The sequence below is a fragment of the Labeo rohita genome, chromosome 20, assembly GCF_022985175.1.
Source record: "Labeo rohita strain BAU-BD-2019 chromosome 20, IGBB_LRoh.1.0, whole genome shotgun sequence".
NCBI classification, from domain to species: domain Eukaryota; kingdom Metazoa; phylum Chordata; class Actinopteri; order Cypriniformes; family Cyprinidae; genus Labeo; species Labeo rohita.
Window position 1 is genome coordinate 1,588,310 of NC_066888.1, and position 16,533 is coordinate 1,604,842.

The following is a 16,533-nucleotide window of genomic DNA, read 5'->3' on the forward strand; positions in this document are numbered from 1 at the left end:
TCTGGAGAAATGTTTAGTCTGTAATCAGTAATGGAATACATGAGTAATCAGTAAGTGATCGTTTGTAAAGAGCAGCTCATGTGTAACAACTCAGTCAAACCCACAGCAGCAGAAAGAAGCTGAACACTACAACTATAATTTACAATGTGCTTCATGTGTGACAGTCAAATATGATCTTACCCCAGTTTCTCCAGTTTACAGTGAGGATTCTGTAGTACATTAGAAAGCAGCTTCACTGAATCTCCTAGTTTATTCCATGACAGATCCAGTTCTGTCAGGTGTGAGGGGTTTGATCTCAGAGCTGAAGTCAGAGCAGCACAACCTCCATCTGTGACACCACAGTTACTCAACCTGTAGAGAACAATGACACACTCTTCACTCTCTCAGATCACATCAGTTTAGCTGTGAATCCATTATTAAAGAGAAAGTATAAACTTATAGCACAAATCAATATGTTTGAAGGATCATTGGACTGAGATCAAAAATGTCACAGAACATAAAACATGATTATAAAACATCTAAAGTCTCATTCAAGAAAGAGAAATATTTCTTCATTGCAACCTGTCTACAATTTTTTTTCCCAAAGTCTGTTTTATTATGTGATTGTGTGTGTGTTTGTTTACATTTTCTCAGAGGAAATCACACAGACAGGTCTCCTGGCTTCGGGACTTGGACTTGGTTATTTTACACGGTATCTCTGTCATGGACATAGAAATGGGTGATAATTTTTCCAACCATAAATCTGTGACTTTTCATACTGCCCTCGACCCAGGCGTGATGAATTTGTCATTTCTTTCCTACAGTCTGTGAGGACTTTGCTGCTGCTTATAATGCAGTTGATGAGTCATATGCATTGATTTGGATTTCAGAAAGCTGTGATGCAGACGAGTATCTTAGTCATTTCAGTAATACCTGCTTGAACATTGTAAACACCACTGCTCCTTTGAAAGTCAAGTGTTCCAATCAAAAATCTGCGCCCTGGTTTAACAATTCTGTTTGGTTACACAGACAAATATGCAGAAGCCAGAATGCACAAGAACAGGCTGCAGGTGTCCTATTAAGTTTTAAGGGACTCTCTGTCTGCTTTTCTTACACCATTTCTATCTTGCACTGTTCATGTTTGCACTGTTTAGCTCTGAATGTCTGTTTTAGTAGTTTTGCACTGAATGTATCTTCTGTAACACTATGTTTTATGTGTAAATTCAAGTATATGTCTTAAGTTATTATGTAAAGTATAAGTAAGATAACACTTTCAGTAGGTTTGCTATGTGTAGGTTTATATAGGTTACACGGTTACAGTGTATATGGTGTACTCACTGACTGGAAGCAGGTACGTTTTTTTTTTTTTTTCCTTTAGAGCACATAAACTTCATACACTTTGGAAATGGCAGGTATGTAATGTTCATTTATGTATTTCAACATGATATACACGACCAGCCAAAAGATTTTTAACAGTAATTTTTAAAATATTTTTAAATAATTCTCCTCTGCTCACCAAGCCTGCATTTATTTGATCCAAAATACAGCAGTAATACTGTGAAATATGTTCACTATTTAAAATGACAACAACCACAACTTTTTAATAAAAAAAAAAAGACTGGTAGTGTATATGTGTTTTCACCATGTTTGCTCTGTCTTTGTCAGTTCATTGTTTTGCTCACGTATATTTGTTTTCTTGTGCAGGTTCTGCTGTCCCAAGTTTTCCCTGTTCAAATTTCCTGTCACTGTTTTGGATATTGCATCCATGACATCTTGAATTCTGTGTTGTTTATTTGTTTGTTCTTAATAAACTGTTTAACTGCACTCACCAGTGAGTCTCACATTATTTTGTGTTATAATTATATATATATATTCTAAATAAACTACAAACAAAAAATATCTACATTTCTTTTGTCCTCACTTTTTTTCTAGTAGCAATTCCCTCTCAGTCACACACCTAACTGAATGGCTCATTATACAGCTCATTATGCAGGCCTTTGTCTTCTCACGTGTAAATCACAGCATTATGCATGATCGTTCATGCCTCCTCGCATATGCCCTTTCAAAACAAAAAGTGTCTTAGAAAATGTAAATCAACATATTGTTTTCTGTGAGTGAGTAAACAAGATGATTTTCACATAATTTTGAAGCAAAAACTCTAGGCTACAAGATTAAATTCTTAAAAGTCGTGTGAACAAATTCTCTGTATGTGTTTTATGGCCTTATTTCAGTGACTTCAAAATTTTAGTTTTCAATAACCACGCATAAACGTTACTTTCTTAAAAACATAATGTGTACATACATGCTGTTTACATATTATTGTAGCCTAGTTTGTGCTGAATACAGTGATATAAGACTTTAGGCATTTATCCAATACCTCCATAAACGCCTAAACCCCAGACAGACAGATGGGTTCTCTTCTTCACTCATTTCTGTTTCACTGTCACATGCCGTCCAGGCCACAAGTATCTCAAAGCAGATGCTCTCTCCCATCTTCACCAACCAGACCCTGCTCCAGCAGAACCAGAACCCATTCTCCCTCCGACCGTCTTCCTGTGCCCCATACAATGGGACTTGGACGACCAGATCTGTGCCACCACTCTCTCGGAGCCCGCTCCGCCAGAAGGTCCAGAAGGGAAAAGTTATGTACCCACCACCATTCGCCTCACCCTTCTGGACTCAGTTCACAGCTCTCCAGGATCCGGGCACCCAGGCAGCCAACGAACCCTCTCACTTCTCTGGAACCGTTACTGGTAGCCCAGCATGGCCCGGGATGTCGCCCGTTACATCAAGGGTTGTTCAGTCTGCGCCATCACCTCCACACCAAGCCGTCTGCCTGAGGGTAAACTAGTTCCGCTACCCCTACCTCGCCGACCCTGGTCCCATCTGAGGGTGGATTTTGCCACAGACCTTCCTCCCTCTCAGGGATTCACCACAATCCTAGTGGCAATAGATCGCTTCTTCAAAGCCTGCAAGCTCATTCCCTTGAAAGGATTACCTACCGCATTAGAACTGCAGAAGCTCTTTTCCACCACATCTTTTGTAATTTCGGTATCATTTCTGATCGAGGGCCCCAGTTCAACTCCAGGGTCTGGCGAGGTTTCTTCCACCTGTTGGGAGTGTCTGTAAGTTTATCTTCAGGATACCACCCATAGATGAATGGCCAGGCCGAAAAGGCCAGAACGAAAGGTCCAGGAGATTGGTCGGTATCTCTGGGCCTACTGTCACAAACACCAAGACAGCTGTAGCCAGTTTCTACCCTGGGCAGAATACGCCCACAATTCTCTCTGTCAAGAAACCACAGGTCTAACTCCATTCCAATGTATCCTTGGATACCAACCACCACTATTCCTCTGGACAGGAGAACTCACAGAAGTCCCCGTGGTAGACTACTGGTTCCGTGAGAGCAAGAGGGTATAGGACTCAGCTCACATCCACCTCCAGCAGGCAGTTTGGAGACACAAGGACTACGCCGACGCCCATCGCTCTCCCACTCCCCTATATTAGCCTTGCGACTGCATCTGGCTCTCCACCTGGGACATCTGTCCCTGACTGCCCAGCAGAAAGCTGAGTCCCCATTACATTGGTCGATTTCCCATCAGCAGACAAATTAACAATGTCACCAATGAACTCACCTTACCAGAACACTACTGTATTGCACCTACCTTCCATGTTTCCCTTTTCAAACCCTTTGTTAATCCTCTTCTTCCTCTGTCCACAGAGCATGAGATACCTCCTCCTCCCGAAGTTGACACCAACGAGACCATCTGCAGAGTCAGACAGATCCTAGACTCCTGGCGATGAGGCAGCCGGGAGGGGTACAGTCCTGAAGAAAGATCATGGGTGGACAGAGATGACGTCCTGGATCCATTGCTCCTCACCGAGTTCCATCAAATCCACCCAGACCGTCCCGCTCCCAGGGGGCAAGAGACGTCCATGGGGGAGGGGGTACTGTCACAGAGTCACCAGCCACACCCACCTCACCAACCATGCCAGCCTCCTACACAAGGTCACAGTCACCTGATTACTGATTGCTCACACCTGCATCCATTTACCTGCTCACATAAATACGCACTCACCTCATTCCCTCGCTGGCTGGTCTCAAGGTTGCACACGGATCTTCTTGCTTGGACTTACCTGTTTGGATCTTGCCAATGTGTTTGATTCCCTCATGTCGTCCAGGATTTCCTATGGAATTAAGGTAAGACTGTTTACCCTACAAGCATTGAGCTTCTGTGTTTCTGCCTTTGTTGAATTTAACATTTGGGAAGATATCCTCAGTTGTGTTTCAATAAAAGAAGCTCCTACTATGCCTTGACAATTCAATGCTTCAGAAGTGTTGTGCATTGAATATTTGTGCTGTATTTTCTATTGGTAATTTGATATGCAGTTTTCATATGCTACTGTAACGTGGGGAGTGAGACGAGAGGCGAGCGGATCCAAATGCAAGCTTTTATTGGTAGGGCGAGTCAAAGACATGGTCGAACAGGCAGGGTCGAAACAATAGCAAACAGGTAAGTTGGGACGAGGCACAAGAATAGTCCGTGAAGCTAGCGTGGGTCGAAGATCGGCGAACGTAATCCAGGGGGGAAAATTGAAGGGGAGATCCGTGAAACAAGCAAGTAGTCCAAAGGCAGGCAGCGAGACAGACGAAACGAGAAGACCAGACGAGAAAGCTAAACACAGGGAACTAGGGAACTAACGCGAAACAACCATACAATAACCACAATACTCCGTGAGTAACGGGGAAAGTCCAGGGCTTATATAGCGCATCTGATTGGCCACAGGTGTTGGCGCAATCAGCGCGATGGGTGATGGGAAACGTAGTCCGGGGTGTAGTGTAACAGTCTGTGTGATGTGAGGTGCAAACAAGATGCACAGCCGGATTGTTGGGCGCTACCACCATGCACGGAGCTAAGACAGACGTCCCCATTTCATGAGGTTCCGCAGCCTCAGCCGCCACCTCCGGGGAAACTGTGGTGGGCATCACAGCCACTGGGGAAGCCGCAGTTGGCGATGCCACCTCTAGAGGCTCTGCAGCGTAAGCCACCACCTCTGGAGACTCGATGGTGGTATCTGCGGCCCCTTTAGGAGGATCTGGCCATCATGATAGGCCGTGACCTTGGGGTGTCAGACGAGACATGGTGAGGCTCTGGGCGGTCAGACGAGACTTGACTTGACTCTGGGCGGTCAGACGAGACGTGACTTGACTCTGGGTGGTCAGATGAGATGTGACTTGACTCTGGGCGGTCAGACGAGATGTGACTTGACTCTGGGCGGTCAGACGAGATGTGACTTGACTCCGGGAGGTCAGACGAGACGTGACTTGGTTTGTGGAGATCAACTGAGACTTGACTTGGCTCGTGGAGACCAGCTGTGGCTTGACCTGGCTTGTGAAGATCAGTAGTGACTTGACTTGACTCATGGAGATCAGCAGTGACTTGACTTGACTCATGGAGATCAGCAGTGACTTGGCTCATGAAGATCAGCAGTGACTTGACTTGGTTTAGGAATGACAGCTGTGACTCTGCTTGACTCAGGAACGACAGCTGTGACTCTGCTTGACTCAGGAACGACAGCTGTGACTTGACTTGACTCGGGAAACACAGCTGCAACTTGACTTGACTCGGGAAACACAGCTGCAACTGGACTGGACTTGGAAACAACTTGACTGGACTCGGGAACAACAGCTGTAACTTGACTGGACTCGGGAACAACTTGACTGGACTCGGGAACAACAGCTGTAACTTGACTGGACTCGGGAACAACAGCTGTAACTTGACTGGACTCGGGAACAACTTGACTGGACTCCGGAACAACAGCTGTAGCTTGACTTGACACAGGAAACACAGCTGCAACTTTACATGGCTCTGATATGGCAGCAGTCGAAACAATAGCAAACAGGTAAGTTGGGACGAGGCACAAGAATAGTCCGTGAAGCTAGCGTGGGTTGAAGATCGGCGAACGTAATCCAGGGAGGGAAAGCGAAGGGGAGATCCGTGAAACAAGCAAGTAGTCCAAAGGCAGGCAGCGAGACAAGAAGACCAGGCAAGAAAGCTAAACACAGGGAACTAGGGAACTAACACGAAACAACCATACAATAAACCACAATACTCCGTGAGTAACAGGGGGAAAGTCCGGGGCTTATATAGCGCGCCTGATTGGCCACAGGTGTTGGCGCAATCAGCGCGATGGGTGATGGGAGACGTAGTCCGGGGTGTAGTGTAACAGTCTGTGTGATGTGAGGTGCAAACAAGATGCACAGCGACCTCCGGTGGCGGGCAGACCGGACATGATTCGTGACTGCTTTGCCCACCCGGTTTTATATAGGCCCACCCACTTAAACATTTCTGGCCTCACCCCTGGTCCAGAATAATCAAATATTTAAATTAATGCATAATTGATATTTGTGATCAGTTTTTAATTAGAAATGCCTAAATTTAATGATCACTTGAAATTGGAGTCAGATTAAACACAGAGCCAGATGAAAACTGAAATTAAATCCTAATAAATTAAGTGAACTTTGCAGAAGTGCAAGTAATAGGTCGAACATGCAGAATACCTTCAACCAGGCCTCTTCACTTTTGGCCTGGTGGGTGGATTCTTATAATTCCAGCAGGGCATTGCATTGCTTACAAGAACTGAAACTGTGGCTAACACAAAAGATTTTGACCTGAATGGAAGCAAAACTGAGGTAGTAATGTTCGGACCAAGTTAATTTGTATGACTCTTGTAATTTGGACCTTGGCGACCAAACTTCATTTGTTGCTCCTTGTGCTAAAAACATAGGCTTTTTGTTTGACTCAGGACTCAAGTTTAATAAACACATTTGTGTTGTGGTTAAATCATGCTTTTTCCATTTATGATGCCTTGCAAAAGTTAAACCTCTACTTGCTCAGAAACAGTAATTCATGCCTTTATTCCACCACACGTAGAATACTGTAATTCACTCTATTATGGAGTCAACCACTCATCCATTCATCATTTGCAAATGGTTCAGAATGCTGCAGCTAGGCTGTTGATGGGCAGCGGTGAATTTGAACGTATCACCCTTATATTATTAAATTATTTTTTTATATTATTAAATTTTTGTTTTTAAATTTTTAAATGCTTTAGCTATCAGATATCCCTCTGACATGGAATGTCCTCCTTTTTGCTGTGACACGCTACCTACTGAACCACCCTGCCACTGTATGGAACAACTTATTCATTGTATATGATTATATTTATTATAATCATAAGTGAATGCAGCCTTATTGGGACCCTACTTATCGCTCTCTCTAAAGCCCACTCCTACACCTACTCCCAACCCAAACCATGTTTAACCTGCGAAACTCTATAAAGAAGCCATGGTTTTGAGAATGGTAAAAATATGACCTGCACCTGATTAAATAATCATTAGGCACTTACTTCCCACTATTAAATACTCATCAGACACTTTATTTAATTTTTGTTTAAAATAAACACATCTCTAAACTATAACATAATAATAAAAAAAGGCAGAAGGATGGAATCAGGAAAAGTAGATTTGTACTCGGGTTGGTGTCAAAGCTTCGCCCACTGTCTTTACTCTCCCACTGACAGTATGTGACTGGTTTCTTCTGTCATTTTGTCTAAAGGGCTTTGTGCACTATGTGTAAACAGATAATCCATTTAAAATGCTTTTTCTATGGCAAAAAAAAAAAAAATGATTAAAGGGAAAAAACAAAAAAAAAAACAAAATTGGTCACACGATTTTTTACATCTTGATTGACAGATGTCTTGTCCAGTCAGTGATAAGTGCTCCATTTTCAAACAATACCCACCTTTTCCATTTTGTCTGGCTTGTCATTGTGTTTTCTGACTTGCTTTGTGCTTAGATTTGCAATTGTGTTTATTATTTGTTGTTTTTTTTTTAAATTTGTAATTTTGTTTTCAACATTGTAAATTATGCACTTCACATACAGTATACTTTACAGTGTGTCTTTTATGATCTTACCCCAGTTTCTCCAGTTTACATTGAGGATTTTGTAGTACAGCAGAAAGCAGCTTCACTGAATCTCCTAGTTTATTCCCAGACAGATCCAGTTCTGTCAAGTGTGAGGGGTTTGATCTCAGAGCTGAAGCCAGAGCAGCACAACCTTCATCTGTGATGCCACAACATCTCAACCTGTAGAGAACAATGACACACTCTTCACTCTCTCAGATCACATCAGTTTAGCTGTGAATCCATTATTAAAGATAAAGTACAAACTTACAGCACACATCAATGTTTAATGAATCACTGGACTGAGATCTAAAATGTCACAGAACATAAAACATGATCACAAAACATCTCAAGTCTCATTCAAGAAAGAGTCATCTTCTTCTTTCGTCTTCTCCCTATTAGGGGTCACCACAATGGATCACCCGTCTCCATTTTGCTCTGTGTTCTACGTCTTCCTCTGTCACACCGACCACCCGCATGTCCTCCATCAACACATCCATAAACCTCCTCTTTGGTCTTCCTCTACTCCTCCTGCCCGGTGGCTCCATCCTCAACACTCTTCCCTCAACATACCCCACATCCCTTCTCTGCACATGCCCAAACCATCTTAGTCTTGCCTCACTTACTTTGTCTACCAACTGTCCTACCTGCGCTGTCCCTCTAATATGCTCATTTTTGATCTTGTCCATCCTCGTCACTCGAAAATCGAATCATCTTTATCTCAGCCACCTCCAGCTCCTTCTTCAGTTTTTTTGTCAGTGCCACTGCCTCCAAGCCATACAACATAGCTGGTCTTACTATGGTCTTGTAAACTTTCCCTTTCACTCTTGCAGGTACCCTTCTATCACAAATCACTCCTGAGACTCTTCTCCACCCATTCCACCCGGCCTGCACTCTCTTCTTTACTTCTCTACCACACTCTCCATTACTTTGGACAACTGACCGAGTGTTTAAACTCATTCACCTTCACCACGTCTGCTCCTTGTAACTGCACTGTTCTGCTTTCCTCTCTCCCATTTATGCACATATACTCTGTCTTGCTCCTACTGACTTTCATTCCCCTATCCCTCCAGTGCATGCCTCTACCTCTCCAAACTCACCTCCACCTGTTCCCTGCTCTCACTACAAATCACAATATCATCTGCAAACATCATAGTCCGTGGGGGTTCCTTCTTGATCCCATCCATTAACCTGTCCATTACCACTGCACACAAGAAATGGCTAAGAGCAGATCCCATGCAAACCCATGCAATCCCACCTTCACCTTGAACCAGTCTGTCATTTGTAGTGAATTTTGCTTTCGCCAACCTAGGGAGGTGTAATAGTGTAGTGATGGGTACCCCCCATCATAGATGACGTTTTGATTCTTGGATCACGTGTCAATTAATGTGTAGTTATGAGTACATCACATAAGAGAGATCTCTAACTTGTAGAACTTCTTACTGTATCAACACGGAAGACACAAGTGTAATAAAATACATTTTATTAACAAAAGATAGACAAGAGTAATCAACAACTACTAAATAAATACCATGAATGAAAAAGGAATAAAGTGCATAAGATGCATAAAATCCAAGTGATTATATTGTGTATTGTTATGTCAGAGCTACTGTACGTTATCTGGAAAGATAAATTGTTGCTACTCTGAAACAAATAAGGTGAAGAACCTTTTTATGCATCAAACAAATAAATGAGAAATTATTTGTTACCAACTGCAATCAGCTATATAATATCTAATGTAAATTAGAAAATCATATACTGATAATATAGGCTTCCGGCTTTGCTACTGTTCAGACACTTTTGCTTACTGCTCCACGCTTTGCTCCGTTTATATACTTTTCTCAGACTTTTCTAAGATTTTATCCTCAGCAGATTAGCACAGTGCTCAAACAACACATTTTTGGCACAAACACTAAATTAAAAACTTTTTGTAACTGGAATAATACTACAAAAAAGGAGACTCTTTGCCTCCCACTGCCAGCAGTTTACATTCCGGAGACGGGAAAACACAGCTGCCTACTTTCAACAGACGAGAAAGAAAATGCCTCTTCAGCCTCTTCTGGAATCTACTTGCTGCACAAACTGCCACAGACTTCTACAAAGGATTGTGGTTCTTGAAACAAAGTTACTTGCTGGACTTCCAAAACAGGTGGAACACTCAGCAGACCGTCGTCACGGACCCCCTCAGCATACAGCCGGTGAGTCCCATGAACCCGGTGAATCTCAACAGTTTCTAAGTGTAGAGGAACAAGCCGAAACTGATCGACACACTAATCGATGGCACAAACAGGGAGCGAGACCCAAAGGCACTCGAGACATCAAATTGTCACGAGTGTCTCGTATTGCTGCGGTAGCATCCTCTACCCCAGATATGGCTATGACAAGGCTTGCAAAAACTGGTATTTTACCACCTCCTATACAGCTTGAGAACAGATTTAAAGCACTAATGAATGTGGGTGAAGAATCCCCAAATGTGATTGAACATGGATCGTATGAGCCAGCAGCTAACATCGCTACTAACAGGCGCTCAAGGTCAAACAGACAGCGGCACTCAGCTCAGAGCGCAGCCGAGCCCAAGACTCTGATAGTGGGAGACTCCGTTATCAGAAATATCAGTAGCAGTACTACAACTACATGCTGCTTTCCTCAAGCAACCGTCTCTGATGTGAACAGGGAACTTCGGAACATCCTAATGAAGCACAAGACTGCAAATCGAATCATCATCCATGTGGGGAAGAATGATATTCGGAAAGAGCAGTCAGAACTCCTAAAGAAGGACTTCAGTGAACTCATCGAAACACTTCGAAGACTTGAAGTTCAGTCGTTCATCAGTGGACCACTCCCAGCAAGGGGAACTAACATGTTTTCATGGTTGCTCGGGCTGAATACATGGCTACAAAGAACCCGCAGTCTAAAAGGAGTCAACTTCATTGACAGCTTCAATCTTTTCTGGGGCCATAGACAACTGTTTAAACTGGATGGCCTCCACCCAAACAAACTTGGTGCAAGAGTGCTAAAGGACAACATCTATTTTTCACTCCGTCATCCTTCAGTGGAGTGTGCCAGTCCACCCAACATGAATGACACACACACCTGGACAAAGTATAAGTGACCACAGGACTTCAAATCAGCTTTAGAGTCATCATGTGGTTGACACATCCCACAAGGACACTGAAAACGCCACACAGCCACAACAAGCACTGCTCATGGACACCATCCCGGCTGAGCCCTGTCCACAGAGCTCATCACAGACAGACTGTGACGTACTACAACAGCTCCAAGACTCAGCGCCGAAGGACGACTTTCTGGTAAACAGCCAGGAAAGCCAGGACAACATATTTCAGCCACTGGAAACACCAGAGCCAGAGCCCCGCTCACCAGACACCTTATCCCTCTCTCCAGCATCTCCACTTCTAAGCTTCTCACAGAAAAGGGAGGAACTGGTATATGCTGGAACCAGACTCTCCCACTCTTTTGCTGCAAGCCCCCAGATATCAACTAAAAAACGGCGGGCACCACAACCACCAAAGCCTGTGGGCCCAGCTCCCCCTCCTCCTCCTTCAAGAGCTCTCCGGCCCCTGCCACAACGCCAGGGTCCAAACCCTCCTCCATCTGCTGTAGGTGAACCAAAAACAACTGATAACAGCTCTCAGTGATATGTGTCGGGTCCCCGCTACGATAGCAGCAACACTCAGGGATGTTTACATAACAAGCGGGAACCCAGTGTGCCTGTAGCTTTCTCTATCTCTGTTTTATCACGTGATAGAAAGTCTAAGGCCTTCTCAAGCCATACCGCTGACCCATCTAATCTGCGGCCTATTAGGTATCAAACTAAGACTGCTCTAGAGACAAAAAGCAATGGCATCAAGTTAGCATTTTTAAACATTCGCTCACTAAAAATAAATCATTTCTGATCAATGACTTAATAACCACATACAACCTGGATTTTATGTTTCTAATTTAAACATGGCTTGAAGACAGCTGCAGTGCAACAGTCCTAAATGAAACAGCCCCTCCTAACTTTACTTTCATGAGTGTCTGCAGAGCTGTTAGGAGAGGTGGAGGTGTAGCTGCTCTATTTAAAGATGTCTATCAATGTAAGCAAGTGTCATTTAGTCAGTACTTGTCTTTTGAATATCTAGGGATTGTGCTGAAAGGTGCTCCATGAATTCTATTTATCATTATTTACAGGCCTCCAAAATATTCTCCAGTCTTTGTTGAAGAGTTCACAGAACTGTTATCAATGATTTCCTCAGAGTTTGACTGTTTTTCTATTGCAGGGGATTTTAATTTTCACATAGAAAATGCAGAAATAAAAACTACAAAAGAAATTAGAACCGTTTTAAACACTTTTGACCTGATTCAGCATTTGCATGGACCCACACACAATCGTGGACACACTCTAGATTTACTCATCAGTAAAGGTCTAAACATTTCATCCATTGTCATTAAGGACGTAGCACTATCTGATCACTTTTGTATTTTCTTTGATATATTGATCTCTGCTACCACTGAATCTAGATCCGTCTCTGTCAGAAAGAGATGTATTAACGAAAACATTAGTGTTCTGTTTATGAAGGCTATATCTTCAATGCCAAGCATTTCTGCAGACTCTGTTGATCTTCTCCTGGAGTCCTTTAACTCAAAAGTTAAGAATGTCATTGATGACATTGCACCAGTGAAAGTCAGTAAGACGACTGGCAGACAAAGTCATGTTGGAGAAACTCAACAGCAGTACAGAGTATGAAAGGACAATGCAAAAAAAGCTGAGCGGATGTGGCGGAAGACGAAACTTGAAATTCACTATAGCATCTATAAAGACAGCCTTCATGCTTTCAATGTGGAACCAGCCACAGCAAGACAGAAGTTCTTCTCAAACCTTATAAACAGTAACCTAAACAACACTCGCACTCTTTTTGCTACTGTTGAGAGACTAACAAACCCCCCAAGTCAGATTCCCAGTGAACTGCTCTCTGACAGCAAATGCAATGACTTTGCCTCCTTCTTTTCAGAGAAGATCATTAATATCAGAAAGGTGATTAGCACATCCTCAAGTTTTTGAATCAGTTGATAGCAAAACTTTGGAAGAAATAGTACAGCACCTTAAATCCTCAACCTGCAACCTTGACACACTTCCCACATCTTTTTTCAGAAGTGTGTTTAACTGTTTAGAAGCAGATCTCTTAGAAGTGGTGAACACCTCACTTCTTTCTGGGACTTTTCCAAACTCCCTGAAAACTGCAGTTGTTAAGCCCCTTCTGAAAAAGAGCAATCTTGATAACACCATTTTGAGCAACTATAGACCAATATCTAATCTTCCTTTTATAGGCAAGATTATTGAAAAGGTAGTTGAACAAAACTAATCAGTTGAACAACTACTAAAACTCAAATGGATACCTGGACAATTTTCAATCTGGTTTCCGACCGCATCACAGTACAGAGACGGCGCTCGTTAAGATAATAAATGATATTCGCCTAAATTCTGATTCTAGCAAAATATCAGTGCTGGTACTGCTAGATCTTAGTGCTGCGTTTGACACTGTCGATCATAACATTCTTCTAGAGAGACTGGAAAACTGGGTCGGGATTTCTGGGATGGCTCTCAATTGGTTCAGGTCATACTTAGAAGGGAGAGGTTATTATGTGAGTATAGGAGAGCATAAGTCTAAGTGGACATCCACGACATGCGGAGTCCCTCAAGGCTCAATTCTTGCGCCGCTCTTGTTTAGCCTGTATATGCTCCCACTAAGTCAAATAATGAGAAAGAACCAAATTGCCTATCACAGCTATGCTGATGATACCCACATTTACCTAGCCTTATCGCCAAATGACTACAGCCCCATTGATTCCCTCTGCCAATGCATTGATGAAATTAACAGTTGGATGTGCCAGAACTTCCTTCAGTTAAACAAGGAGAAAACTGAAGTCATTGCATTCGGAAGCAAAGAGGAAGTTCTTAAGGTGAATGCATACCTTGATGCTAGGGGTCAAACAACTAAAAACCAAGTCAGGAATCTTGGTGTGATTCTGGAGTCAGACCTTAGTTTCAGTAGTTATGTCAAAGCAGTAACTAAATCAGCATACTATCATCTCAAAAACATTGCAAGAATTAGATGTTTTGTTTGCAGTCAAGACTTGGAGAAACTTGTTCATGCCTTTATCACAAGCAGGGTGGATTATTGTAATGGTCTCCTCACTGGCCTTCCTAAGAAAACCATTAGACAGCTGCAGCTCATCCAGAACGCTGCTGCCAGGATTCTGACTATAACCAGAAAATCTGAGCATATCACACCAGTTTTCAGGTCCCTACACTGGCTTCCAGTTATATTTAGAATTGATTTTAAAGTACTTTTACTCATTTATAAATCACTCAATGGCCTAGGACCTAAATACATTGCAGATATGCTCACTGAATATAAACCTAACAGACCACTCAGATCATTAGGATCGAGTCAGTTAGAAATACCGAGGGTTCACACAAAACAAGGGGAATCCGCTTTTAGCTATTATGCTGCCCGCAGTTGGAACCAGCTTCTAGAAGAGATCAAATGTGCTAAAACATTAGCTACATTTAAATCTAGACTCAAAACTCATCTGTTTAGCTGTGCATTTACTGAATGAGCACTGTGCTTCGTCTGAACTGATTGCATTATGTATAATCATTTTCTGTTTTTAACTGTCTTAAATTTATTTTAAATCAATTTTAAAATCATTTTTAAATCATTATATAAATCAGTTTTTACATTTTTTGTTTTATTGTTGTGATCATTGTTTTTATGATTGTTCTACTTCCTTTTTTGTGATTATTGTTTTTATTATTGTTTTTATGATTATTCTACTTCCTTTTATGTAAAGCACTTTGAATTACCTCTGTGTATGAAATGTGCTATATAAATAAACTTGCCTTGCCTTGCCTAATATACAACAATGCCAAGGTCTCTGGAAGAGGTTTGGAAGTGATATTTACTTTCACTGCAGTTGATGAGCAGTCCGGTGGCGGCAACTTCTTCCACTGGTTGCACTGGTAGCAGTACAGCGGGGAAAGTAGCAGGAATCTGTTTCAACAGCCTTGAACATAAAGGGCTGGAGGATGCTGATTTACCTGGAGCACCAAAGGGTCCTAAGATCTGGAACACATAGATGTGGCCCTGGAGTAGGTGCTGAAGGTCCTTAGCTTGGAACACGCAAGCAAAAGTACCTGAAGTGAAGGTTTACCCGCCGGAGCTTAACCTTGTTGCAGATATCTGTGTGTCTTCCGCCTCTCTGGGCTAGAGACTCAGAGCTTGGTCAGTCCACTTTGTCTGTCTAGGATGGATACTCAGGACATAGGAGAATGCAATTTGGCATGTTTCCTTTTCATGCTGTGATTGGTTGGTTCCATCAGAGCGGGGGACACGATGTGGCCCACCCTTCCATCTTCCTGTTGAACTTATTTGCATAGTCCAGACACAAAGTTAGAAAAGTGTCACTGAAGTTTTACCAGTGCATTTCTCACTTTCCAAACCATAACCAGAATACATTTGGCAGTGTTACAAAGACATTAAGTCCAAACATGATGGAAAAAGATTGAACTGTCATGCATGCATTCATTTGTCCATTAACAGCCAAGTTTGTGTAAGATGTTGCACCACACATTGCTGTCACCAAGAATACTTATTTGTTTGAATAAGTACAAGATGTGTGTTTTGTGGTGTGTATCAGTTTTAAGGTTTGAAAACAGAGTTATGAGTGGATTTGGATGGATCTTTGTGATCTCTCTTTGTTTCACCCACTGCTGCTGCATCTGGAGGTCCTAAGGAATTTCTATGGTCAGTCACTGGGCAAAACCTTAGGAATCATTCTTAAGGTCGGTGGAGAACAGAAACTGCATTTTGACCAATAGGAAGTCCTGTCCTTCCCGGGTTTGGTACCAAAGGTCTTCTTCTTGCCCTCTAAGAGATGTCTGGCTGTTGTCCTGGCATCTTTTTTTTTTTTTTTGATGGCGCTGGACAGTTTGCTGATGCTATTAGGAAGGGCCCCGCCATAAACTGGGCCTTGGAATGTGCTGTTCACCTCAGTGCTGTCACACTGTCCTCATACATATCCTGCACCACCCTCACATACTTCTCTGCCACATCAGACTTCCTTATACAGTATCACAGCCTTTCTCTTGGCACTTGTCATAAGCTTTCTCTAAATCCACAAACATGCAATGCAACTCTTTCTGGTCTTCTATTTCTCCAACAACACTCTCAAAGAAAACTTTGCATCCGTGATGATCTTTCCTACCATGAACCCATACTGCTGCTCACAGATCATCACTTGTCCTCTCAATTGAGCTTTCACTACCTTCTCCCATAACTTTATTGTGTAGCTGATCAACTTTATGCCCCTGTAGTTACTGCAGCACTGCACAAGTTCTTTGTTCTTATAGATCAGTACCAGTACACTTCTTCTCCACTCTTCAGGCATGCTCTCACTTTCCAAGATTTTATTGAAGAACCTGGTTAAAAACTTCACTGTCATCTCTCCTAAGCATCTCCTACAAACCACCATCCGATGCTGTCTAGCTACACAATCCTCTGCCACCACCTTATAGTCTTTGATCT

At 42.6% G+C, this 16,533-nt stretch overlaps 1 protein-coding gene across 19 annotated transcripts in view; it reads right to left on the minus strand.

Moving 5' to 3' along the window:
* Positions 1-16,533, minus strand: part of LOC127182601 (NACHT, LRR and PYD domains-containing protein 3-like) — a 60,020-nt gene that overhangs the window by 8,660 nt on the left and 34,827 nt on the right. For 10 of the 19 annotated variants that reach the window (XM_051137933.1, XM_051137935.1, XM_051137934.1 and 7 more), the window contains 2 exons: positions 7,958-8,128; positions 181-351 (listed from right to left, as the gene is read on the minus strand). The exons of 3 other annotated variants lie outside the window; for them this stretch is intronic. In XM_051137933.1, the coding sequence (XP_050993890.1) occupies positions 181-351; positions 7,958-8,128 (342 nt within the window). Of the gene's footprint in view, positions 1-180; positions 352-386; positions 698-7,957; positions 8,129-16,533 lie in introns of those variants that run through there. 6 more of the 19 variants (XM_051137948.1, XM_051137945.1, XM_051137943.1 and 3 more) reach the window with 5 other exon arrangements.